Genomic DNA, 26,071 nt, shown 5'->3' on the forward strand with positions numbered 1-26,071 from the left:
ACTCACAAACATACTGTATGCAGGAATCTGTCCCTTGGAATGTACAAGACGTGCATGTTTTCATTATTGTATAATTAATCATTTATTAATTCTCTGCCTTAATCTACTGCAGGCTGCTCGTCTACATAATAACATTACCAAATATGTAATAGTATCTGAGTATTACGGAGTACTATCCATTAAGCTACAATTAAAAATAGTGTAAAGGTGGGTGATTGTAACTATTTTAAATGTCATACAAAATACACATTATCATAAAGTAAAATGTTGTATTTTTTTGATGCAAAAATACAGTGTAATGTTTCAGGTGCAATAAATTCACTTTTTATCTCTCTCTCTTGCAGGTGATTGAACCTGACTTACAATGGAAAAACTGCTTGTCTGTTTGTTGGTTATTGGCATGGCAGTTAAAGCCCAGATCTGTCCAAAACGTTGCGTGTGTCAAATATTGTCTCCCAACCTTGCGACTCTCTGTGCCAAAAAAGGGTTGCTCTTTGTCCCCCCAAACATCGACCGGCATACCGTTGAGCTGCGGCTGGCCGATAACTTTGTCACAACTGTAAAACGTAAAGACTTCGCCAACATGACCAGACTGGTGGACCTTACTTTGTCCAGGAATACAATAAGCTACATAACACCCCATGCTTTTGCGGACCTAGAGAACTTGCGTGCCTTGCACTTGAACAGCAACCGACTAACACGGATATCCAATGACACATTCAGTGGAATGTCCAAGCTGCATCACCTGATTCTGAACAACAACCAGCTCATGCTTATCCACCTAGGAGCTTTCAATGACCTTCTGGCTTTAGAGGAGTTGGATTTATCTTACAATAACCTGGAAACCATCCCCTGGGAGGCCATTCAGAGAATGATCAGCTTGCACACTCTCAGTTTGGACCATAACATGATTGACTACATCCCTGAAGGTACCTTCTCCCTCCTGCAGAAGCTTAACCGCCTGGATGTAACCTCAAACAAACTCCAAAAGCTCCCACCAGACCCCCTCTTCCAGAGGGCCCAGGTCCTGGCCACTTCAGGCATCATGCACCCATCATCCTTTGCTTTGAGTTTCGGGGGGAACCCATTGCACTGCAACTGTGAGCTGCTATGGCTAAGACGCCTTAGCCGCGAGGATGATCTGGAGACCTGTGCTACACCCGCCCACCTCTCTGGTCGCTACTTCTGGTCTATCCCTGAGGAGGAGTTCCTGTGCGAGCCACCCCTCATCACACGCTACTCCCATGAGATGCGGGTGCTGGAAGGTCAGCGGGTGACCCTGAGGTGTAAGGCCAGGGGAGACCCTGAGCCAGCAATCCACTGGATCTCCCCAGAAGGCAAGCTGGTGTCCAACTCATCCCGGACTCTGGTCTACAACAACGGCACCCTGGACATTCTAATCAGCACGGTGAAGGACACGGGCTCGTTCTCCTGCATCTCCTCCAACCCAGCCGGAGAGGCACACCAGACAGTGGAGCTTGTTATCATCAAGCTGCCGCACATCACCAACAGCACTAACAACATCCAGGAGCCCGACCCTGGCTCCTCTGACATTTCAACCTCCACCAAGTCTGGCACCAATGGCAGCAACAACACGGGTGACGCAAAGACCAGTTCAGACAAAAGAGTGGTGATAGCAGAGGCAACGTCCTCCACTGCCCTCATCAAGTTCAATTTCCAGAGGAATATTCCTGGTATCCGCATGTTCCAGATCCAATATAATGGCACCTACGATGACTCACTTGTTTACAGGTAAGCCCTTTTCCCCTCTTTGTGTAGTGGCAATGCATATACTGTACTGTGGAGTGTCCTTCATTTGTGTGTGTGTGTGTGTGTGTGTGTGTGAGTGTGCACAGCCTTAAATGTAGTAGAAAAGAGTATAATCGTATTGCCTATCTGAGTAAGAATCTGGTTTTAAAATGAAATTTTATACTTAACATTCCATAAAGAGCTCTAGCACTTTTTTCAAATCTGTAGTTATATGGGTCATGACTATGATAAAAATTCACTAGTGTATTCCGTTCCAACTGAAATCAACTGTCTTTCAAAGATGATGTCAATGTGAATACGGTAAATGTAACGTACAGAAAGAGCTAATGGACTGAACACTCTGCTGAGTGCATTTGAGGCTGCGTTTCTAAATCAGTGCAGGCTGGTTACATCAGCAGCTTCAGATTTCCAACAACAAAGAAGAGCAGTGGCAGCCTAAAAAACACACAGTAGTGTATAACTACAGTCAAATTAATAACATAAATGTGTTAATTTCTGTTTCTAGTGGTGTTTGCTTGTATGTGGCTTTAGTAAAGTAATCACTGAAACTGCGTAACAAATGTCTAAATTGTAAACTGTATCATATAAAAACATAAGCAGGTTTGATATTTTAATCCAAGGAAGATGTTGATTAATTGGTTAACACCAGTAATCATCCAAGTACTGTCGATGGTCATGGTATGAATCTATGCACAATAGATTCAGAGTGCATGCTTACAGCGCCAGCTCTAGGATGTTGGTGGAGTGAACCCAGGGGGAACCAAATGCAGACTGGGGGATGGGGGTTTGGGTTTGGCTGGAGGTTGTCGCGAACTTGGGGTTGGGGCCATAGACATGCATGTTTAACTAGACGGGCAAGCATGCCTTCAGCTAACCTAAGCTTGTGAAGTCCCGGAAGTAGGCCTGTACTGCACATTGGAGCTCCCATTAAAGTGAATGGGGAATATGAGACTTTTGCAGGGAAAATAAAACATCCTTGATGGAGACTCGATTGACGATTGTTACGTTTTATATGACAAGTATGCATTGTCATCATTTATTTAAAGTGCGTTTCACAGATGTCTCAACTCACTGTACATTTAAAAACATAAAAGATGGTAAAAGATAATACATAGTGAATGGGCAACAGTATAACAACAATCACAAAACAACAGCAATATCATCAAAAACAGCAAAACAACAAAACATCAAATCAAGGGGGCATTGTGTAAGAATATGCACATTTTAATAACCTTTCACAACCTTTGTTTCAGAAACTGCTGCACATAATGAATTTTATCACAAAAAATGGACCAATGAGGTTTTCATTGGTTGTCACTTTGGATTTCTACATTGAATTCAATGGGCAGCAAGCTCTTTTGCCCTCAAGCAGGCGCAGTAGAGGATGTTTCCCGTTACTTCCTGGGCTTCACCACCTGGCCCCTCCTACCCTCTCTAGGTCTTATGTATGCTGTTTGGCTTGGGGCAGAAGGAAGGGGGTGGGGTGGGTTTTTTTTGCCTGCATTTGCAGACTAAAGAACCGCCACAAGAACAATAGCATCAAGAAAGCTATTCACACCCTGGGAATACAACACAATTAAAAAGGAAAAAAAAGCCATTTAAAACCTGAATTGTGTGACCCACAGATGGTTGTGCCTCTAAACAACTGCATACTGTTTATGCTAGCAGTCAGCTCTGCATGCTAAGTTATTTATTTATTTATGAAAACACACCTGACACATACTACATTTGCTTTTTGAAAGTATTTTTATTATTGGAACTGAAATAACATAAAAGCATTTACTTTATTACTGTATATCCAGGGGAGCGCAGCATTTATTTCAATCTATCCACAATTCCCTTCGGGTGATATTCTTACTGCAGTTGCATACACATTTCCTTGACTTAAGCACTTTTGAGAAGAGATATTCTAATATGCATAATGTGCTTTCAGTGCTGAAACACCAATATCAGAGATAGACACTTGAAGTGGGATTGTATTACCAAAAGAATATTCAGAATGTTTTTTTCGCTATGGGACTCATTCCCATGATGTCATCCCAACAAAGCCAAGCACTTTAGTGTAGAAAATACTACGAATGAACAGAGTTGTTCATAGACAGGCAAGCACGCTTTAAGCTAACCTAAGCTTGCAAAGTCCTGGAATTAAGCCTGTACTGCACATGCTGCGCATTAAAATTAATGGGAAATATTAGGCAAATTTCTGTTCCAATTTTTCTTTACAGAGCTATTGCACTCACTTGATCTTGCAACACTTTCTCATGGATGTCTCAAACAGCAGGCCACACATTTTCAAAATTATATAGCTTCAGCCAACACCGTTGTTAAACTACTGTGTGTTCATGAACATTTTAAAAAGAGATCAACCTGCCTCTATTTCTATATGTACAGATATTTTATAAAGGCGAAAGTGCATTAGCGCTGTCATATTCTGTAATGGAACTGTAATGGAAGACAGTGTGTGAATTCAAATGCCACATTAGTTAAGGCCAACTTCTCAGCCATTAGAGAATATGTGCTTAGACAACCATAACCGCCCCATTTAGATAGTTGCACAAGTGCTCCTCTCAGGTTAGAATGTCTGTTTTCTAAAGATGCTTAAAACCAATGCAGTGACATACACATACCTGCAGTGCCGTGAAAAAGTATATATGCAATAACAGTATCCTCTGTTATTGCATATTTCTCACACTGAATGGTTTTAGGTCTTAGGCAAAATGTAATATTAGACAAAGGTAATGTAGGTAGACACAAAAGTCATTTTTTAAAACACATTTTTTAATACATAACATTCATGTGAAAATGCAATTACCTCCTTAAACGTAATAATTGGTTGCACCACCTTTAGCAACAACAACTGCAACTAAACTTCCTATAATTTGATATGAGTCATTCACATGGCTGTGAAGGAATTTTAACCCACTCTTTTTTGCACTGACCTGCCTTAATTCAGACAAATTGGTAGGTTTTCGAGCTTTAACTGTTCATTTCAGGTCCTGCCACAGCATCTCTAGTGGGTTCAATTCAGAACTTTGACTAGGCCACTCCAGAACTTAAATTTTGTTTCCATTTAACCATTCTGATGTGGACTTGCTTTTGTGTTTTGGATTATTGTCTTGCTGTTCCACGTGTTCTCCATTTGCAGATAATGGCTCTCCCTGTGGTTTGGTGGAGTCCAAGTGCCTTAAAAAAATGGCTTTGTAACCTTTTCCAGACTGATGTATTTCAACAACTTTGTCACGTTTGGTATTTCCTTTGATTGTGGCATTGTGTGCTTGTAGAAAATTTGCGGTGACTACTTCACTCTGATGGTAAGGTTCAATATGAGTGAGGTTTAGATTCAACGGGGCTGACTGCAGTCAACCCTGGCTGTGTTCAATCAGCTGAATCTGTCAATTCAATTGGGTCAATTGGTTGATTGAGCAGCTAAGGGGCCAATTACATTTTCACATGGGTGATGTGGGCGTTTGATAACTTTTTTCATTAAATAAATGAAATAACAGTTTACAAATGTTTTCTGTTTACTCGCTTTCCATTTGTCGAATATTACATTTTGCCTAAAGATCTGAAACAGTTCATCGTGGCAAATATGAAATAATAGAGTAAAGCAGGAAGGGGGGAAATACTGTTACATCAGCACTACCCCCGTAGTCATTCATTTTGGGTAAGATGCCAGCCTGTTCCAGTTTTTGTTTAACACACATTATATTGTTCCGTACCAGCAAATGCAATGCTCAGAATGTTTCTGAAAGAAAATAAAAGAATTTAATGGCTAGAGAAAATTATTATTATTTTAATCATGTATGAAAATGTGAACAAAAAAGTGATCAATTTGGCAGAGAGCGACTCCTCCCACAGAGAGATACTGCAGTGGTCTCAGTAGGGTCCCAGTACTTCCGTACTGAAGACCTTATCACACAGTAGGAGCGGATGGTAGGAGTGGCTGAGACTAGGAAGGAAGCACAATGGCCAGAAACACCCACGCAGCAATTACAGTGCATAATCACCGCCGCAGGACACAGTAGACCTTCTCATCCCCAGAGAATTTAAGCAGTTTTTATTCATGTTGAATATTTAGGCCTACATACAGAACACGCATAATCTGATACTGATGTATGTTGTATGTTAGTCATGTATTTCATATGTGTGGGTTGTACAGTGGCACACCGTGCTACAATTTGGATGCAAAACAAGAATATCAATAACTCTGTTTCAAAATTTTACTTTAAACATTATATCATATAAAGACAAGCTGTTAAAGTGATGTGGATCATACTTTTGTGATGTTCTTGTCTAGATTTTTATGAAAACCTGACAAGACTTGACCAATTAGCTCTAGCTAGTAAAAAAAATGTAGCCCACAATGAAAATAGGGGAGTTATGTTGAGATGGGCATGTTTACAACATACGAGTGAGAATTTTCTCCTAAACATAAATTCAACATTATTTTAAGTGAGAAATGTGTGCAAAATCTTTATTAAACTGTGATGTTTTTTAAATTTACAGATAACTTTAGTGTTATTTTCCTTGTCCCTCAGCTTAATGGTAGAAACAACCATAATCATGCTGTTACACAAAGAAACACAGTTAATAAATGAGAAAAGAGCAGAATACATTTTTTGGTGTTGTTTCAAGTAAGCTTCTGTAAGTAGCACCATATTTTTGGAACTGTTAGAAAAAATACAAATGTTACAATAAATGTTTCAGAATTAGGGTAAAGGGTTACAAGCATACAAATCTGGTTATAAATATTACTGTATACCGTATGTATGCAGTATTGACAAATAACACAAATTATAACAGTGATAATACAAAATGAAGATATTTATATTTTAATCGTGTCGTGCCTATAACAATAATAGAGAAAAGTGTTGATTAGATGATTAAATCCAGTGACTGACAGCATTTAATATCTCCACCCATTATTATTCCAAAGCCTCAACTAGATTGAAAATAGAAATTGGACATAAATAAAGAAAATACACTTCAAAGTAACCCCTTTGTTTACATTCATTATGCCTTTAGTCTCACATTAATTTATGCCAGGCTGTCTACATTTGGCACAACTTACAAGAAGATTCTGATCATTCAGATATTTCACAGCAAAAAGCTGTTCTGTAGGTCATTCAAATCGGTTTTCTAGTTATGGCACTTGAATTTATGCATTAACAATGATTTCAAGCAAAACAAGGGTACATATTAATTCAGAAGAATTATTCAAATAATATTTTTAAGTACTTATGCATACGAATAGATGTCATGTTGCCAAATGTATGATTTCTAATAGTATAATCATAATCGAATAATATTCCTGGCTTCAGTTCCTTCTCTGTTTATGAAAGGATATTTTAGCAGCACTTGAACTACACGCAATAAAGCTGACATTACAATGACATCAGTGCATAACTTATAACTGGTCATGGCAGTGTATTACAGCTGCCGATAGTTGTCATTACACTAACATAATGTACACCCTGATTACTTTGTAGTTATTTTGAAATCTGCTTTGTCAAATTTCATGCATACGTATGACACTGACATGACACGTGATGTGTAATATGCTGTCATGGTCGGCAGTGGCAGATGTTACGTTATGATAACGGCAGCATTATATAAGCTTTTGGGCATATAGTTAAAGTGTTGCCAATATTTATCATTTAATAATGCTATTTTGAACTTCTGTCCAGTTTGCAAGTAATAGAAATATGAATGTGTGTATTGCCATTAAAGCTGACATATCAGCATGATGGTTGACATTGAATAAGTAACTCTAAATACAGTTAAAAAGGGCTCTGGATTGTGGATGTTTATGTAATGCTTATTCTCTTTGCTCACTTGCATGCATGTCCTGTAGCGCATTCTCACTGATGATTGTCACTTTGTGATTCGTGTTCATTAGTGGTAAACCCAGCAATCGGTCTGTCAGATTTAATTAAGCTGGCAAACCTTTTTTCTTTGAATTCATTGCCTGTAGCGTACTGAATTATTTGTATATGTTTAGTTTTTATATTTATATATTTGGTTTCCAACTTGTAGTGGTTTTGTTAATATGCAGTGAACAATCACTGGTCCATAACAGTCATTCTGTTTTTACACTTTACTGACATTGATAGTAAATAGTGTCAGCTGGTTTATTTTCGGTTTTGAAACACATCTATTATGACAGTTTATTACAAATGTTGTGGTAAGCATAATGGGTGATGTGAATTTTGAATCCACTGCTGTGTGTGTATGTATATATATATATATATATATATATATATATATATATATATATATATGTATATATATATATATATATATATATATATATATATATATATATGTATATATGTATATATATATATATATATATATATATGTATATATATATATATATGTATATGTATATATATAGAGTATAGATAATGCTTTCAGTTTTATGGCACCCCAGCTCCGTGCTCAGTTAACATGTCAGTTTATTCAAGAAGTTCCATGTTGCTATTAATAATTACATTTGCATGCAATATGAAAGTGACTTCATAGACTATTTTTTGATTATATATATGCACATTTGTAAGACAGATCTCATTATGTTCTGGTCTTGAACAATGTGATGGCACATGAGACTTTGGTTGAACATGATGTCCTCCAGTTTGGGACCAGTCAAGTCGGGCATGTGCGCAAAGCAACTCGCTGCTCAATAAAATTGTTGGACAGCGTGGGAATGCAGATCTTAACCCTCCTGTTCTGTTCATTTTTTAGGTACAGCAAAAATGTTCCCGGGTCAATCCCCATACAGGGGGGGTTTGCAAATACATGAAATGAACCATTTTCATTTAAAATGTTGATTACACTAATTAAGGCCAGTAGAAGAAGTTTCATACTGAAAAAATAATTATAAGTATTTTTCCTAGATTTTCAAACTTTAAAAAGGGTCAATTTGACCCGCAACATAACAGGAGGGTTAAGGGCTGTCTGCTGGGCATTGTACGCCTCCTCTTCACTTTATAGACACTGGTTTCTCAAAGTTGAGAAAGCACCACCCAAAAACTAGCCAAATCTGCTCAAGAAACATGTAAGTATATACGATTGGACAAATGATGAAATTTGACGCACGCTCACCTTTTTGTTTGAATGTACCTCAAATCACAAAGGGAAAAAAGAAGCCCAATTGGGTGAGAAATAGAGAAAGTGTGTGAGATTTATTATTCTCTATTATGTTGTCCAGTCAAATCAGTAGCTGCCAGTTCTTGAGCCCATGTGCAATTGTTCGGTAAATTTTGCTGATAAAATTAAGAAAATTATGCAACATTACTGCTAGGCAGTGACATAAGTTTGCTGCTGTGTAGAATTGTGGCTTGTGTGTAGCCATATTTGTTGTGTTGTTTGTGTACTTATTTTATTCCCTACATATTTCATGTATTCTTAAGTGCTTTGTCGAAAATGTGACCCCTCCCCCCTTTCTGAAATCAAAATGTTCCCGCATTAATGATTTTGTTGTGTGAGGGACATCGCGTAGTTTCCGCTAGTCTCTGCTAGGGAGATGGTGGGCTAGCCATGATTTTCTCACTTTCCGATTCTTCTCTCACTGTGCATATATAAGCAGGCAGGACCAGGGATGCTGACAGAATGGGTGTCAGGATTAATAATGGACTCTCGACTTGAGTTAGACGGTAGTCCCAGGGCATGTGTATGAATTAATAGCAACAGCAAAGAGTAAACAGTAAATTTCACAATCTGATTCAGTAGAACCTTTTAATTTGCATCGATATGAATCGACAAATTGTTATAACCATAGCTGGTAGCTTATTGAGGAAGTGCATTCGTTCAAAGGTTTCCCCCCCCCCCCCAGCAGATTGTTTTTCTTACCAGAACTTTCCACATCTCTATTTTCTCCTTTAATACATGCACATTGAAGTATATACAACAGTTTAACTGAATCATGGCAGTGTGTAGTAATACCCATTATCAGTACCTGTAATGTAGTTATTCAAGGGTTTCCTGACATAATGACCTCACAGAATAAGTGGTTCACTAATACTTATGTGTTTTCTGACCTGACCACATTGTGCTTCTATTGTTTTGCAGTTATGTAATGGCTAACCATATAAAGTGCTTTTAAGTGTTTCTAAACAAATTAAATAAACATAGAATAACTTCAAATCCTGTCAGGGAAGCAAGGATTTAGTAAAAATATGTTTATTGTCTGAATCCTGCATTTCCGACAGTAAGCTCCCATGTTAAAAAAAACGTTCAGTGGTCTAAATACTGAACCCAGGTGGAAATTGCATGCTAGAACCCCTCAGTTAACCTACATTTTATAGTTATTATTGAAAATGGCAATTATCAATTAAATTACTGAATTCCTTGATAGGTCAGTCTACAGTAACATGGTGGAATCAACCAATCAACCGAGTCAAAACAAATAATATATCAGGTCTTAATATTAAATAATTTAATCAAATAAGAAACAGTCAATAGAATAACTAAATTAATGAAATGACGTAATATAACCACTATATGTATGACAATCCTCAACACGCAACCAGCAAATACATGCTCTAATAATAAATCACTGGTATCAAATGAAGTTGCACTTATGTGCAAAATATGTGGTTCATTTAATGAGTTAAATAAAAAAGCATCCCGAGGACAACCTATACATGAAGTCTCTAGCTAGACAATTTTGTCTAATAACATTTTCTGATGTATAGTGTGCTGCTACACACAACATATTGGTTCATCTTTCATTGGTTCATCTTTTTAAGATGGTGTATTAGGCTGACTTCAAGGTCTGTGCCATTTTATCTATGACCGACTTTTTGCCTCCTGTATCTGCCCTTGAATATTGTCCAATGTGTGTTTACTTAATAATCTGTATGAATGATAAGCCATCACTGGAATGGACTATGCTATTACAGGATGCATGTTATGCAGATGAATATGACAAAAAATTGTAATCGCTAAGATTTATAGTTCTGAAGAACAGAACTGCTATGGGGGAAAAACAGTGTACAGATGTTTACTGATTTTATTTATTTATTTATTTTACAGAAAGTACTTTCAGTGACTTTTGAATTGATTTTGGAACACTGGCTCACAAGCTTGTTAAATTTTCCAGTGTGTGCAGTGTGATCTCCTTGTACACTGAGAAAATAGTCAATCATTTCAAAATCATATGGTTGAATATGAATGCATTTTTGTGTGTGTCTTAATTGTGTATTCTCTTTTCTCTCCTGACAGAATGATTCCACCTACAAGCAAAAACTTCCTGGTAAACAACCTGGCAGCAGGAACGCTCTACGACCTGTGTGTTTTGGCCATTTATGATGATGGCATCACCTCTCTGACAGCCACCAGGGTTGTGGGCTGCATCCAGTTCACCACCGAGTCAGAGTACCTTCGCTGTCACTTTATGCAGTCGCAGTTCCTCGGGGGCACCATGATCATCATCATCGGAGGTATCATTGTGTCCTCCGTCCTGGTGTTCATCATTATCCTGATGATCCGCTACAAAGTGTGCAACAGCAGCGATCCCAACAAGGGCACGATGGTCACAGATGTCCATTCTCAGACGAACGGGGCGCAGTCGCAGGGGTGCTCCGTCACCCCGTCGATGTCGAAGCAAGCCATGGCGCACGAGGGCGATGCCTGTCACAAGGCGGTGGCGGGTCATGACACGGTGACTCACTGTTCTGAAACCTCCCTCCCGGATTGCTCCACCGCTACCTCTATGGCAAGCCAGAGCTGGACCCCCGGCTCCTCTGGTTCCCTGAAGCCAAAACGCAAGGCCGCGCCAAAGCCCTCCGTCGAATCCAGGATCGAGGCCCTGCCCATTGCGGAGACCCAGAACACAAACCGGAATAACTCCACGGCTCTGCAGCAGCCTGCTCCCGCACCCCCTGCCCGTGTCAAGGAGGCACCAATCTTCAGAAGAGCACACACAAGGTCAACCCCCAAGTACCTGACCCTGCCTATAGAAGGGGTTAAGGCCAAGCGCAGGTACTCTCTAAATGAAGACTTGTCCAAGTATCACTGCTACATTGGTTCTCAAAGGCTGGGTAGTCTATGGTCCAAGAGGAGTCTTTCTATGAATGGGATGCTGCTCCAACTGGAGGGCTCAGACACAGATGGTGGGAAAGCCAAATGTTCGAGTTCTGAGTGGATACTGGAAAGCACTGTGTGACTGTGGTTTTTGCACCGTTATTCTTTTCTTTCCCTGAACAGTTTTAGGTGAGTTTTTGTTTCAGATGGTCAAAATGCAAGTGGAGGCTTATCTTGTTGGAACCTGGAACACCATCTTTGTCCCCCGAAAAGATGGCCTTTCCAGCAGGGCTTTGAACCGACAGCACTGTCCCCTGTGTGACAGCGCTAACCTCCATACAAAAAAACAAAAAAAAAAAAAACAACAAAAAAACTTTTAAAAAAACAAAGGAAAATCACACCTATACATAAGTTAAATATGATTATTATCGTGAGAAAAAAGCATTGGTGCCTTCCTTTGCATAAAAAAATTGGCCTCTTCTAACAAGCAGTTGGAAGCACCAACGAGAAACCACTTCCCATCTGGGATGTGGAATGGGGAGGAATGGAAACGATTTCACAAAAAGCCTTTTTACAGAGGAAATAACATTTCCCGCATATTCCTGAGATGAAAAAAGAAGAAAGACTTCTTATTGGACCTCTTATTAAATTGTTATTTTTTAAAGAAAAAAAAACCAGAGCTTTCTTTTCAGTGACAGTATTATTGCCTTTGTTTTAAGGCACAAAAAAAATCTCTGTACAGAAAAACAACATCTGCTGTGTTGTTATGTTGTGTAAAATTAAAAAAGAAATAAGTATACCAAAATGTTGTCATGGTGGTGACAAATCTAAAGAATTGAGGCAGATATTGATTGCATATGCTGCATCCTCAAACGCAATGTGTCTTAACTCAATGTGAAATAGACACGCTAGGTGTTACAGTCTGAAATAGATGAGATCAGATATTAATAAAAGTGGACTCGCACACTGAAAGAAACATGATCCTTGTTCATTCTGATTCTGATATTATTTTATAATGTACACCTATAAGTGTGAAAGAGTATGGATAATCACAATGATAATGTTTTGGTCACAGTGTTTTGTGATCAAAATGTTTGCCATTGTAATTTGCACATTCAATGCACATTATAGCATTATAATTAACAAGGTTCATGTTTGTTTCTTTCCTGTGTGCGAGTACAGTGCTTTTACGAGAAACTGAACTTAAAGGAAAGACTGACTAAAAGTGGTGGTAATACATCTTGCATCTAATATTCAGTTAAAATCACTGATTTAGTGGTTTTAAGAGTTGTGGGACATAATCCGAGTGAGGCTAAGCAATGTAAATGTGATGTCAAAATCCTGATTCACAACCCTGTGTACTACACCTAATGCCGGGTCAAGGCTGTAATTGATTAAGATTACTGCCATCTAAGCACAACATGACCAATTCAATGTTAGAAGAGTGATAATAATCGGTATCAATTTATATTTTATTTCTATTTTCAGTATACGTTCTTAGTACATTAGCCAGTTTTTTAACCTCTTATCCCCTCCCCTTTGCAGTACAGAAGTGGTTAAACATGCCACCCAAAGCACTAGTGATGATAATACCTCATAAAAGCTCTCATGACCTACCTTTAACGTTCTTACAGTAAGTCCTAAATACTGTTGATTGTAAGAGGCTTTGTGCAGATCAGCCACAACTGACACAGATCTGAACATGTGACACTCTCCCATGAATATTGTATGGGTGTAGCTCTGCCATTGCAAATGAGCTGCTCTTAAGGAAATACACTTCATGTTAAGCAAGTCCTGCACCCATTCACATTACAGCATCATCAGGATGCTTTTTGGTAGTGCTCCATGATTTTTGAGTGCATACAATTTTATAATCAACAGTTAATACAATGTTTATACCGGTTTAGAATAAAATATTTTACCTCTGTGTGATATTGATGTTTAAAGCTTTCAAGATAAAATACAGCTAATTAAGTGCTCTGAGTGTGGTTATATAGACATCAGTCCTGGGTCAGCAGCTGCCCGGGATTTTCTGGTATTTAAGGTCAGCCTCTCTGAATAGCATGGCGTTCAGTCATGTTTGTTGATCTGCTGAGTAGTCTTTGAATCCCCTGTGACAGCTGTGTTTGAAACCTGCTCAAAGACCATAATGCATGGAACTAACATGATTACAATCTCAGCTTTGAAATTGCTTTTCGCATTATAGTTCTCATATTTGAAAATGTATGAGTAGATTATCAGCACCAAATATGACATAATATCTATATTCAAATTAGGAACAAATTAGTACTTACTGTACCATTGTTTCAAAGTGTTAAAGGGTTCCCAACATGTTAGTCAATCAAAAGTTAGTCAGTTAACAGACCTGTGAAAAAATAGCGTACAGTAAAGCTTACAATTTTTATTTAAAAGTTTAATATTTTGTACTTTTATCTTAAACTTGGAATTACATGCTGAGTCACTGTCATATCACCCCCCCCCCCCCCCCCCCCCCCAACCACACACACCGAAGCATATTAGGCAAACACACATTTCTAAAGTGTACTAGCCTGCAAGCTAGTGACCATTTTGAACAATGCAGGTCAGACACAGCTACTAGAGTAATGAACCCAAGCCAAATTAATCCTTGCTACCCCTGGCGTGATGCTACTGAGGACTCCAGATAATGGCCAGCATGATTAAATAAACTGTACATAATGCACAGTGGCTATGTGCCATGTGTCATCCATCCATCCATTTTCTAAACTTCCTACTCCTGGTCAGGGTTGGGGGGGGGGGGGGGGGGGGTGTAGCCTATCCCAGCAAACATTGGTTGAAAGGCAGGAATACACCCTGGACAGGTCACCAATCCATCACAGGGCCCTCACTCACACATTCATAGTCACAAAGACAATTAATAGACTCTCCAATTATCTAACCTGCATGTCTTTGGACTGCGAGAGGAAACCGGAGGACCTGGAGGAAGCCCTCGAGAATGCAGACACAACAAACTCTACACAGAAAGCCCCACAGCTGGGATTCAAGTACTTCTTGCTGTGAGATGACAGCGCTACTCACTACACCACCATTACCAAATGATACATGATGAATATTTGAAACATTTAGAACACATACACTTGGTATGGTAGAAGAGAGACAGGACTGTAGTTGTGAATAACAGAGGGGTGGGTTTCTTGAGCAGAGGGTCACAGGAACTTATTTGAAGACTTCAGGGACACATCTACTCAACAGGCATGACTTCAGCATAGAGGAGATGTACAGAGTGTGTCAGGAGAGATGGGCGAGGAATGGGCAAGGATAGTGGCGAGGAAGGGATCCAGGAAGCAGGTAGTTAGAAAATGGGAAAGCAGAAGTTCAGATATATCTGTAAGAGGACGGAATGCAGACATAGAAAGTAGGGGAAATCAGTGAGAAGAGAGGGAGGGTTGTCTGGGGGGTGGATTAACTGAGGAGTTGGAAGACTGCACCATCCTGAAGGAGCTGTGGATGTCAGTAACATCAGGGTATGGCAGGAACCACTTTGATCTGAATAAGCTGTTTATACTCCCTTTAAAAAACTCAAACAAAACATGGATGTTGTTCTGAATCATGATGAACAAGTCAGCAGGCAGACAAAAAGAGCTTTTCCTTTCATTCATCCACCACAGTAAAACATCTCAACTCAATCATTCTGGTAAACAGGATCATTTTGTTTCCAGGTTAATTTTTTATGGGGCTGTGACTGTCTGTTAGGCTATGACTTTGACGGCTAATTTAAAAAAATCACTGTAGCTGCCATGTATGCAAATACATACTCAGCATTCCTTCATACCTTACCTCTACTTCAGAATGACCTCAGTGTATGTCGATATGTCACCACCGTACAATAATCCACTATAACCAGGCTCTTGCAATGGGGATTACTGATACACAGCCGATGTGCCATGTTCCAATACAAATACAATACAAAATTTTAACCCGCAAATCAAATGACCTTCGCCATGCATAATTTAATGAAGCCCTTTCTGCACTTTTCATGGTTTCATACCAGATTGATCCAAAAAAGGGGTGGATTTAAAAACACTACATGATATAATGTGTTTGCCGTAAATGCAGGCACAGTAATCCACAGTCAATGGATCAGTGACACTCGATTGGCCACCTGGTGCCAGAATCAACAGATGGGAACAGTGAGCCATTTTAAATCCCCGTAAGCCCCCTCCCTGCAGTCAAGAGGAAACAATATTGGATTCTCATTCATCTGCATTCCCTCTTTCCAAAAATAAATATACATGCATGCACGCACATACAAGTTCTAGAATTTATCATTGTGACATGATTACAGTGACAAATGAGCAATGATTATCACCTGCACCAGTAACGTGTGCTGCTGTCATATACCACTTGTCTTATAAATAAAATTCACTCTCAAATGCTTCTTAGGAACAAGGGAAGACTGGTACGCATTGGGTGGGCAGTGCAAATAGACACAAAAATGCCCATGGGTGCAACTACGAGGGCCATTGAACAAAGTAATAAAACCTAAGCACACTGTCACCGTTCAGAAGTTCAGGATGCACAGTGGCCTTCGTGTCCAAAAAGGGCTTTATCTTGTTAAAGCTGGCGGTAAAGCGACTTAGAACTTTCCCTTGAGGATAAGAAAACATTGCTTTGCATTCTGCTTGGAGCCTACTTCCACAGGTAGTGACTGGGATAATGAGCGATTTTGCCACACAAAACTAATAACGGCATCAGTGATTGGTACAAAACAAATATCATGGCCAATCATTGGTCATGTTATCAGTCATGCATGTGCTAAAAGGGTTTGCACGAGCAAAAGGTCTTAGTAAAACAGCTCAAAATACAATGCAAGGCACCTTAGATTCCTCTGCTCATTTACAGTGATCTTGTATGGCCCTTCCAATGGGTGTCACAAGAAAGTGTATGGGTGGAGTATATTAAATATACAGAAAAGAAGCAAGGATGTCTTAGATTAATTGTAGCATAATTAAATGAGATACATTTATCGCCCATAATTTTGTGCACATAAAACATCATTTCCCAATGTGACTGCTCATATTTTTGATAATCAAATATGACTTATGTTTCTGCCTGAATCAAAAGTGAAGCTTTTGACTATAATACATTTTTTCTAAACCTTTTGTGAAGATATTAAATATTTACACATTTTCATTTCAAGCTTGCAGACAAACAAATGTGAAAATATGTAGTAAAGATTACCATCTCTAATCAGATTTCAAAAAACAAATTTGTCAAAATATTCTCCTCCAGGGCAACTCTTTCTTCCCCACCCGTTCTTCCACCCAGCCATGCTTACCCCCTTTCCCTATAAAACTCCACTCATTCCAAATTTAGTGAATCTGCTTTTGCAAAAGGCTTATAGGATTATAATTTTTGTATCCTCCAAAGTAAAATCAGGTACAATCAAAATGCACATCAACACATTATGGCGCGCATTCGTCGTGGCATTGTTTCGACAACCTCATGCAACGTCACAACATTTATTTCCGTCCAGAATTGCATTAATTTTATTAATTTATGCGGCAATAAAATGAAGTCAGTTGAGTAGGACCAGGTTATCCCATCAATTGATTTTTTCTTCCCTGACAGCACAGGCATATTCCAGGACGACAATGCCAAAATCCAACGGGCTCAAATTGTGAAAGAGTGGTTCTGGGAACATGAGGAATCATTTTCACATGAATTGGCCACCACAGATTCCTGACCTTAACCCCATTGAAGGTCTTTGGGATGTGCTGGAGAAGACTTTTCGGAGCGGTTTGACTCTCCCTTCGTCATACAAGATCTCGGCCAAAAATCAATGCAATTCTGGACGGATATAAATGTGACGTCGTCACACAACAGCAATTCTGACGTTGCATAAGGTTGTTGAAACAATGCCACGATGAATGCGGGAGACTTTTTTTTTTGGCCAGGCAGTGTAGATAGGCTGTTGATTTTTATGGAACATCAAAGACCTTGCAGTACCGTGACAAAAACAATGGAGAGGTTGTCAATTAAGTTAGAAGACATTACACGTGTAAGATACCACAATGGTGATGGAACTGGCGTGAACAAGAGTGTCTGGTTTCAACTGATACAAGAGCAGAGTCAACTGAGAATGCAGTAGCCACAAAGTGATGAGCAGCAATGCTGTGAACATAGGTAAGCCTCCCTCAAGCAGGCATTTCTTCTTTCGATGATAGAAACAAAAATACATCGCAATTCCCAATAAAAGTGACACAGAGTCTATTGTCCTTTCCTGAAATCAAAACAATACCAGCAGCAACTGCTACCTTACATGTGTATTACGAGTCCAGCACCCAAGTATAATAACACTTTGTGGCCTTCTCCCATCATAAATGAACCCGTGTCTTTTCCTTCCACCCCCACGACTTGTTCATTTTGCAGGGATTTTACACCTGTTGTTCTATTGGTGTTTATATTCTTTCCTTAGTTGGACCACAACCTGTGTCGTTTTACCCTTGTAAAGTTTTTTTTTGTACGCCACCCAACACCATGCATCTTTTCTTTACATTCCCAACTATTCGTTTCATTAAACCCAATTAATTAATTGATGTCATTCCAAACTTGTTGGTGTTGTATTCCTATGCTATACTACGGTATTGTGATGCTGTCTCCTTGTTGACCATTACCTGTACTTCCTGATCTGAATTCAAGTTTTCTTTTTCTTGTGGTTCCCTTGCTACTTGTGCCAGGTTGCTCCATATCCACCGCAATAGCCGTTGTTTCCTACCGCAAAATTGTGAATGAGAGCATTGAATGTATTTAACCGAGTAAATAGAACCAGTCTTAAATCGGGTTTGTAATGTGTTAGTATCTGCAACCGCAATAGAGCCGAAATATAGGAAATGTTATCCTCTGTGATTATTTTCTTTGAAAATCCTCCATGAGGACCAGATTTAATGTGTCTTATGTCCAGGTGGAGAATACCAGGTGTGCCTAGCTTTTCACTGTTTGACTTCACTTCAAAGTCTGTTAAGTTCATCTTCATGCACTCGCCCAGGCTGCCCTCTTATAATCTTGACTCCAAATTTCTTCTGATAAAACAGTATAGCACCTGCTCATACAGGTAAAAAAAAACACATGGATATATATCTCCACATCTCTATCTATATCCATATCTATACATGCCCACACATACAGCTGTTTCTCAGCATGTTTTCTTACTTCATTTTCCATCACAAACACTTATTTTAATGATGTTTTCATTGCCTAGTCTAGGTTCCTGCACATTAAACAACAATATGTCATTCTACATATTTTTACAGTTTTACTTTGACACAATGAACAACAACCGCTGTATTCTTAAGCACTTTTACACATTGTTATAATCTATGGTCATATTTTACATATTTAACAATACTTAAGTATTTTAAAACACTTTCTTGACATGATTGACTTCTTTTGATATGCCACTACACTCTCCCAAGCCAAAGTGCAGAGCTTGCTTGGACAGCATCGGTTGGTTGCAGTTGGGACAAAACACAACGTAAGCGTGGGACTGACTGGACATGAACTGCAAATGATCCTAAATGACTTCATGACATAAGAGCAAAAAGGCAACTGAGTACTGAGTTCAGCATACAGCGAGGAGCTCCAGCGTAAGTATTTTGGGAAAGATGCTTAAAATGGATGTTCCAGTTGTCTTTAAATTAATTCCGAGGATAAATCTGAACAAGATGACAATGCAATAATAACAGTCATATCCTGAAAATGTGGATGATTATAGTTGTCTAAATAGCCACCATGTAATTTGGTTGAAATGGGCTGAGTTGGGAGGAAAAATTCCTCATGAGCCAGATATCCTTAGAGGTACCCATAAAGCCTATTCGACTGGCTGAGTGTCTACAGTGGACTGAAGGGTAAAAGGAATGTGCCACCAATGCAGTTTCTTGAAAAACCTAAAGACCACTGTTCGTCTTGAAAAAAATGAATATTATTTTCCTGTCCCAGGTTTAGCTGTTTTGCAGTCTGCAGTAAAAACCCATTTGCATCAACATGGCTGACAGATACTTCCCTGAGCAATGTGAAATTTCCTGAATGTTTCTTACTCTGAATGTAACATTATTATTATGAATTTTATTTTTTTACTGTACTTTGCCTGGCGGTCCCCAAAGCCTCAAATGTATATTTCCTTTTATGGCAAGGCTAGTTTATGGAAATGCGTCTTAATGAATTCTTAATGAGGTCTTAGTGAGTTCTCCCTGGATTACTGCATCTCTTCAATGCACACTTGGAAAGGTATGACTACATATTATAAGAGCCTGTGTTTTGGAAAAGGGACTAACATGACTCTTCTGTGGTGAGATGTTGAACGAACAGGCCTTAAAGGAGGAATTTCCAATCATTACATTGGAAATGGTGGCTTTATTGGTCCAAAAGAAGAGGAAAAGTGTGATCTTCACATTCCATCTTTTCAACTGGTTTCCAGTGCCCTAAAATTCATGAGGCACTTGTGACTTGATGAGTTTCTCTCCTTACCTTCATCTGACACACAGGTCCACTCACATATCTCAGCCTACATTGTGACATCACAGTCTGGATGAACAGCTGACACCTGAAGCTCAATCTGGCCAGCTGGTTACCAGGAATGCTCAGTGTTAAAAAAATGATGAGATGTGTGATGCTGTCCAACTCACATGTGGTAAAGCTGACAGCATTATTAAATAAATCCAGTGTTAGCCAGTGGACTGATGCCTTGTTCCGTAGTTCCTCCTATGTCTTCAGATCATTCATAACATCCAACCACATTGAGCCAGATGTGACCCAAGTCCCAGTTTGATTTTGTATTGAACTAATACTGGTTTATGCATGAAGCTGATCTTGGTGGCTCAGAAGATGCATCAAATGCAAACATGAAATTCTGAATTTGCACAAACAATTCCCAATAGCCATGTGCTTTGGCAACAGTTCTATGACTTGAAACAAAAAAAAACGCACTTACTTTAATCACAAAACACATCTATTTTGCTCTTGAGCCATATTTCATATGAATTTGTTACATCTGATCCTCTGGAGAAAAGCGTAAAATGCATTCAGATTTATTTGGTCCACCGTTATCCATATCGGTCTCTTGAATCCAGTGCCAGAATATGATTAGCATTTTCCTGTAACTCCAGCAATTAAAATACCCATCATGTCCCCAGCGAGCTCTTATTGTCACTCTATTTTGGTAATTTCCCTTCTGTAAACTTAAAAAAAAAAATCTCTGGGGTTCCATCTGTTCCAGATGTGTGTGTGTGTGGGGGGGGGTTCAATAGTGTGTTAAAAAATGTGTGAAAATAGCCATGAGTCTGTGATAACTGTTTATGGTTTGGTTAGGTGATTTTCCAGTAATGATGTGGGGGAAGAAACACATAGAATATATATGTGAATATATACTATATGAATATGTGAATATGTATTTTGATGCACATTTCAAAAATAATTTGAAAACAAAGCAGCATTAAGGAAAAAAAAAAAAAACAATATAAAATCAGCATTGTGATAAAATTCTTTGCAAACTGAACCCAAACTATTATGTATCTGTGGAATAGAAACTGAAAAACAGATACAGAACCAGTGGTAGTGTCAGAATGATACACATACTGTATGGAGCAAGACAAGTCAATCCCCATGAGTCATCTCTGCCACTGTCTCCATAGGGTGGGTTTCTAGGTAGCTATCTGTTTTAACGGCAGCTTTACAAATCCACTACTAAAAATGCCATCGAATATTTGGATCGTTAAGTATTTACAATGCTTTATTTGTTTGTAAGTTACACTTGTTTACATCAAGTTTTAGCACTAACAATTTGTACAACATTTTTTTATTTTTATGATGACTCTTTTTAAGTCATTAATTAGGCCAATTCATGAATATATGGATTAGCGTGACCATGTCCCAGGATTCCCAGGGTGCGACTAAAATGGCCACATTTTTCATGTTAGATGCAAATTAAAGGAGTTTATAACCCAAAGGGATCCATAAATGAGTTTGCCCAACAAATGCCCAGCGGCACACATGGGTGGGATTTGAACTTATTAATAATAGATGTTTCTTTACAGAGCGCATCCTCTGAATTACAGCATTCCTGCATTCTGCGTGTAGCCTTTGGAGTTCCCCTCAGGAGGGGAATTGAAATTAGCAGGTGCTGGAAAGCTGCCAACCAAGCCTGGCCCACGTTAACAACCCTGCTGAGACTGCATGGTACCACAGCCACACCTAACATGAAGGCACATTTACACATCTTCTTGCCATTTCTGATGCCGTTTAATATTTTGGCTCGGGGGCACAGCCATTGAATTATTTAATATTTCTGATATTGTCATTATAATAATTCTAGCATAGCAGTGTGACAAAGGGGACATGACAGTTGTTTTATTGTAAACTACCTGCTACTTTAAGCTAGACTTTATGTGAATAATTTATTTTCAAGTCATGACAGACACAAGGTCATGGATGTATTAACCTCAGTCCCAAACGATGAGTACAAAATAATGAGATGGTCACATGATTTACAAATAAATAAAACTGTGACATCAATCAAAGTTGTGAAACTTCTGAACACAAACTTCAGGGTGGGGGGTGGGGGGGGGGGGGGGGTGGAGGGAGGAATTATATCTGTCATTCATTGCAGTTGTCTTCAAGTACTGATATCTAAAATTAAATCACGCATCCCTGCCACAAAAATGGAAAATTCTGCTCTCTCATTAAACATGGCACTGTCAGTGATGAAAGAACCAGGGGAAAGCATTTGTTGTGGGGAAAGCTAATATGCTCCCAGATCATTTTTGTTCAGTAGCTGAACAAAACCCAGTACTCCAGTCTAATTTATTATTCCAAAAGGGGGGAAATTAAGAATCAGACAGTTAATTTAAACCCTATCAATTTACCCAACAAGGCCATTTTATGAATTTAAATAATATTTTCCCCCATCATTATAAGGTGGCAAGATACAGATATGCCTCAGCTTTGTATAATTTTGTATATACTGACTAAGATGAGTATCTCTGTATGAGTAAAGCCAACACACTGTGTGCGTGCAGGGGCACTGGCAGATTTAGTTGAATATGGTACAAACAGGACACATCGGCTACAGGAAAAGGATGAACAGACTTTGGTGTACACTGAATTGATTATCTTTACATATTTAAAATTACTAATGAAGGTGGAAAAGCTGGTATTTTAGAGGACTATCGTTATTTTATTCCAGTATACCAAATCGTGATGCTTCAAAGCCCAAGGGACTTGTTGAGATTACTATATGATGTATTACACTATGTGTGTTATACGTCTCAAGGAGGGGCATTTTGGTTCTCCCTGGATTATATTGTTAGGTGGGAGTTCCCACATGCACAAACCTCTGATGAGGCAGCTATTTTGAATACAAAGTAGGACTCAAATACCGTATCTCTTCATTTAGGATTTCTTTCAAATTGAAATCAGTTTTTAAGAATTTGTATGACAGGATGTAAGCCTGCTTTAATGAAACCAGAAAGCCTGCAGAGTATAGCCAGAAAACTCATTAATCTTTTGTGAAATGCTCCCCATGTAAAGTTCATTTTTGAAGTTTTGAACTTGTCAAAATCTTTTATTTTATATCAGTGTGATATCTTCTTGCTGCTCTGTAAAATGTGCAAATTGAGAATACATGCTCTCCTTATAACCACACTGTTTATTTTTCCAGTCGATGAAGTTTGAACACAAAAAACTATTAATATAAAAGGGCTTTTTATTTTATTTTTTACAACAGCATGAGAAAATCCATGATGTCAATCATTCAGTTGCAAATCAGTTATTAACTTTTTGCCCTGTAAATCCATGGCTTAAGAAAGTTGCTTTATTGGCATACAGCACCACATTAATCTAGAATTTTTTTTTCTTTTTTAAAAATTATGTTCACTTTTCTTTAAAAAAGAAAATCCGTGCTCAATCTTCAGTAAATCTTCAGCTGTGTAAACCCCTTTTACATTTTATTGTAATCAAAACAAACATTTGGGTAAATGTCAGAGAGAATTGTGGGTCTCAGTAAAAGCATCACAGAACCTTAACCCTCCTATTTTAATTTGAGTTATTCTCGTTTTTATTGTACCAGAAATACTGGATCACATATCTTTTTCTTTGTAAAATTTTATGGCTTTTACTTCTTTGGAGTGACTAGCTTGTGAGTCCGCACCTTGCTTGTAAAGATGGTTTTGTGGGTCAATAGCGTTATAGTCGCCTTTATGAAATGAAAAATAAAACATCTGATTTCTGATCAAGTTGGTTGAATAGTTTTGTTAAAAAAATCTGAAAAAATTATGGTCTTTGTAAATGGCCAAATGGAAATATAAATTCACCATTTTTGGGTTATGTGGCTGTGTTGAATAGACATACACTGTGTGGGTCCATAATAGATGTGATCGTTCAACGTAATACGAGGGCTAAATCTGTATATGCAATAGTGTGTTTGAAAACATTTTAGAAGCACCAATAGCTTTATCAAGGAGGGTCCCCTGAACATTCAGTTGTGCTCATGAATTCCAAAGGAGTAATTTTATTACATTCCTTTAATAGGCTGAAAGAGACCCTTCTATTACAGCGATGGAGATTTTTTTCTATCAGTTCTAATTGTGGTGGGGTCCCTTAACCCCAAATTGTCAATTTTCACCGAATGAATACTGTACGTTAATTAAACTGGAAAATGGCCATGCTCAAAATTCACACAAGCCATTTGTTCTTCCAGTGAACATACTAGTTAAAAACAAAATTGGTGCTGCTAAAAATGACTACATTCATGAATTACATAATTAATGGGCATCCGAATAAAGCAAGGCACAGAAATTCTCCACGGTTTGAAAATCAACCCAGCCTGGTATGTAACTTCAAAGGTAGTGTTGACATTCTGTCTTCTCCACTGAGAGCATCTCATCAGACTTGTATAATTCTCCAGGGGTTGTCTTAAAACAGAAATAATTTTTAAAAAAACAGTAATGTTTTAAATCTGCAGGATATGAAAGAAGAAACAAATGCCTAAACCACCACCTTCAATCAAAATGAGGTATTGTGAAACAAAAGTAAGCAGGATACCTGTTAAAATGACATCCAAAACCACCCTGAGGAACAACGCGTGAGTTTTCTTATCTCATTGATGAACACACACAGATAATCCCTATCTAGACAAATGCCTGAAAGAAAAAGATAATGAATAAAACATAAATTCTTCAATCAATTCAATCAGAAGCAAAGGAATACACATTGAGATAGAAGAAACATTTAATAAATTGGCCTCAAAAGTACATTATTTGAGTATCCTATTAAATCAAAATATGATTTTTCTCAGTTGCCTTTGCCATTTGCTAATTTAACTCCATCTCTAAAGCAAATAGAACTGATTTGCATATCATTCCGATATAATCCGACCAATTTTACAATCTACATAAAATATTTCCACAGCTTTACAAACACTGAGCAAGATAACGCACATGAAAGGTGTGCACAAAGTTGGTTTTTAATGCATGTATGAACAGCCTTGCCATGGGTCATGTGGATTTAATTGATAATTTTTAAAGAAAATTCTTTTAAAAAAGATTTTTAGACATATGCATACCAAAATGTCTATTGATAATTATTAATAGGTTAAGAATGAAAACACAGGCCTGCATCATAAACAAATTACTATGTGGTTCAGCTTTTGCCCATTGTTGAGATCTTTGAGACTATTTTAAAGGAAAAAAAGAACATATGGAATAAGGATAGAACTATTTAAAAACCTGGTTTTCTGTTTCTTGCACAAAATATTTTAAAGGGGAGAGAATGATGTTTGCTTTACATATATCATGTAAAAAGAGGTGGTGTGATTTGTCTTCTCATTTAATGCTCAATGCTTTTCTTCTCCATTTTCTTCCATGCTGTGAGCCTCCATTTCCAGCCACTCAGTACAAGCAGTGCACACTACTGCACTGCCACTGGAGTGTAAATGAAATAGAGATGATCTGTGTTTGTCTGAAAGCAAACAAACATCCTGTGTGCAAACAAAACTTCCACTAGAATTAGTGTGCTTTCTTCCCATTTCAGTGTTTCCCAGAAGGCATTTGAGTTTGTGTCTGGATTGTCCATTGGTAACCTTAGGATGAGGAGAGAGAAAATGGATAACCACTGACACACACACACACACACACACACACACACACAAGCTCATCTAATGTGGCATGAGTGGGCAGTGGTATTATCCTCCTGTAAGGCAGAGTCTCATTTACAGAACAGTTATTAATTCAGTCACGTGTACATT

The 26,071-nt window shown here is 38.4% G+C and overlaps 1 protein-coding gene across 1 annotated transcript in view; it reads left to right on the top strand.

Moving 5' to 3' along the window:
• Positions 1-12,601, top strand: part of lrfn5a (leucine rich repeat and fibronectin type III domain containing 5a) — a 36,250-nt gene extending 23,649 nt beyond the window's left edge. The window contains exons 2-3 of the mRNA XM_035396947.1: positions 345-1,752; positions 10,996-12,601. Of these exons, the coding sequence (XP_035252838.1) occupies positions 365-1,752; positions 10,996-11,938 (2,331 nt within the window). The 5' untranslated portion in view covers positions 345-364 and the 3' untranslated portion in view covers positions 11,939-12,601. The remainder of the gene's footprint in view (positions 1-344; positions 1,753-10,995) is intronic.
• The last annotated feature ends 13,470 nt before the right edge of the window (positions 12,602-26,071 follow it).

This window comes from Anguilla anguilla, chromosome 1 (genome assembly GCF_013347855.1).
Source record: "Anguilla anguilla isolate fAngAng1 chromosome 1, fAngAng1.pri, whole genome shotgun sequence".
NCBI classification, from domain to species: Eukaryota; Metazoa; Chordata; class Actinopteri; order Anguilliformes; family Anguillidae; genus Anguilla; species Anguilla anguilla.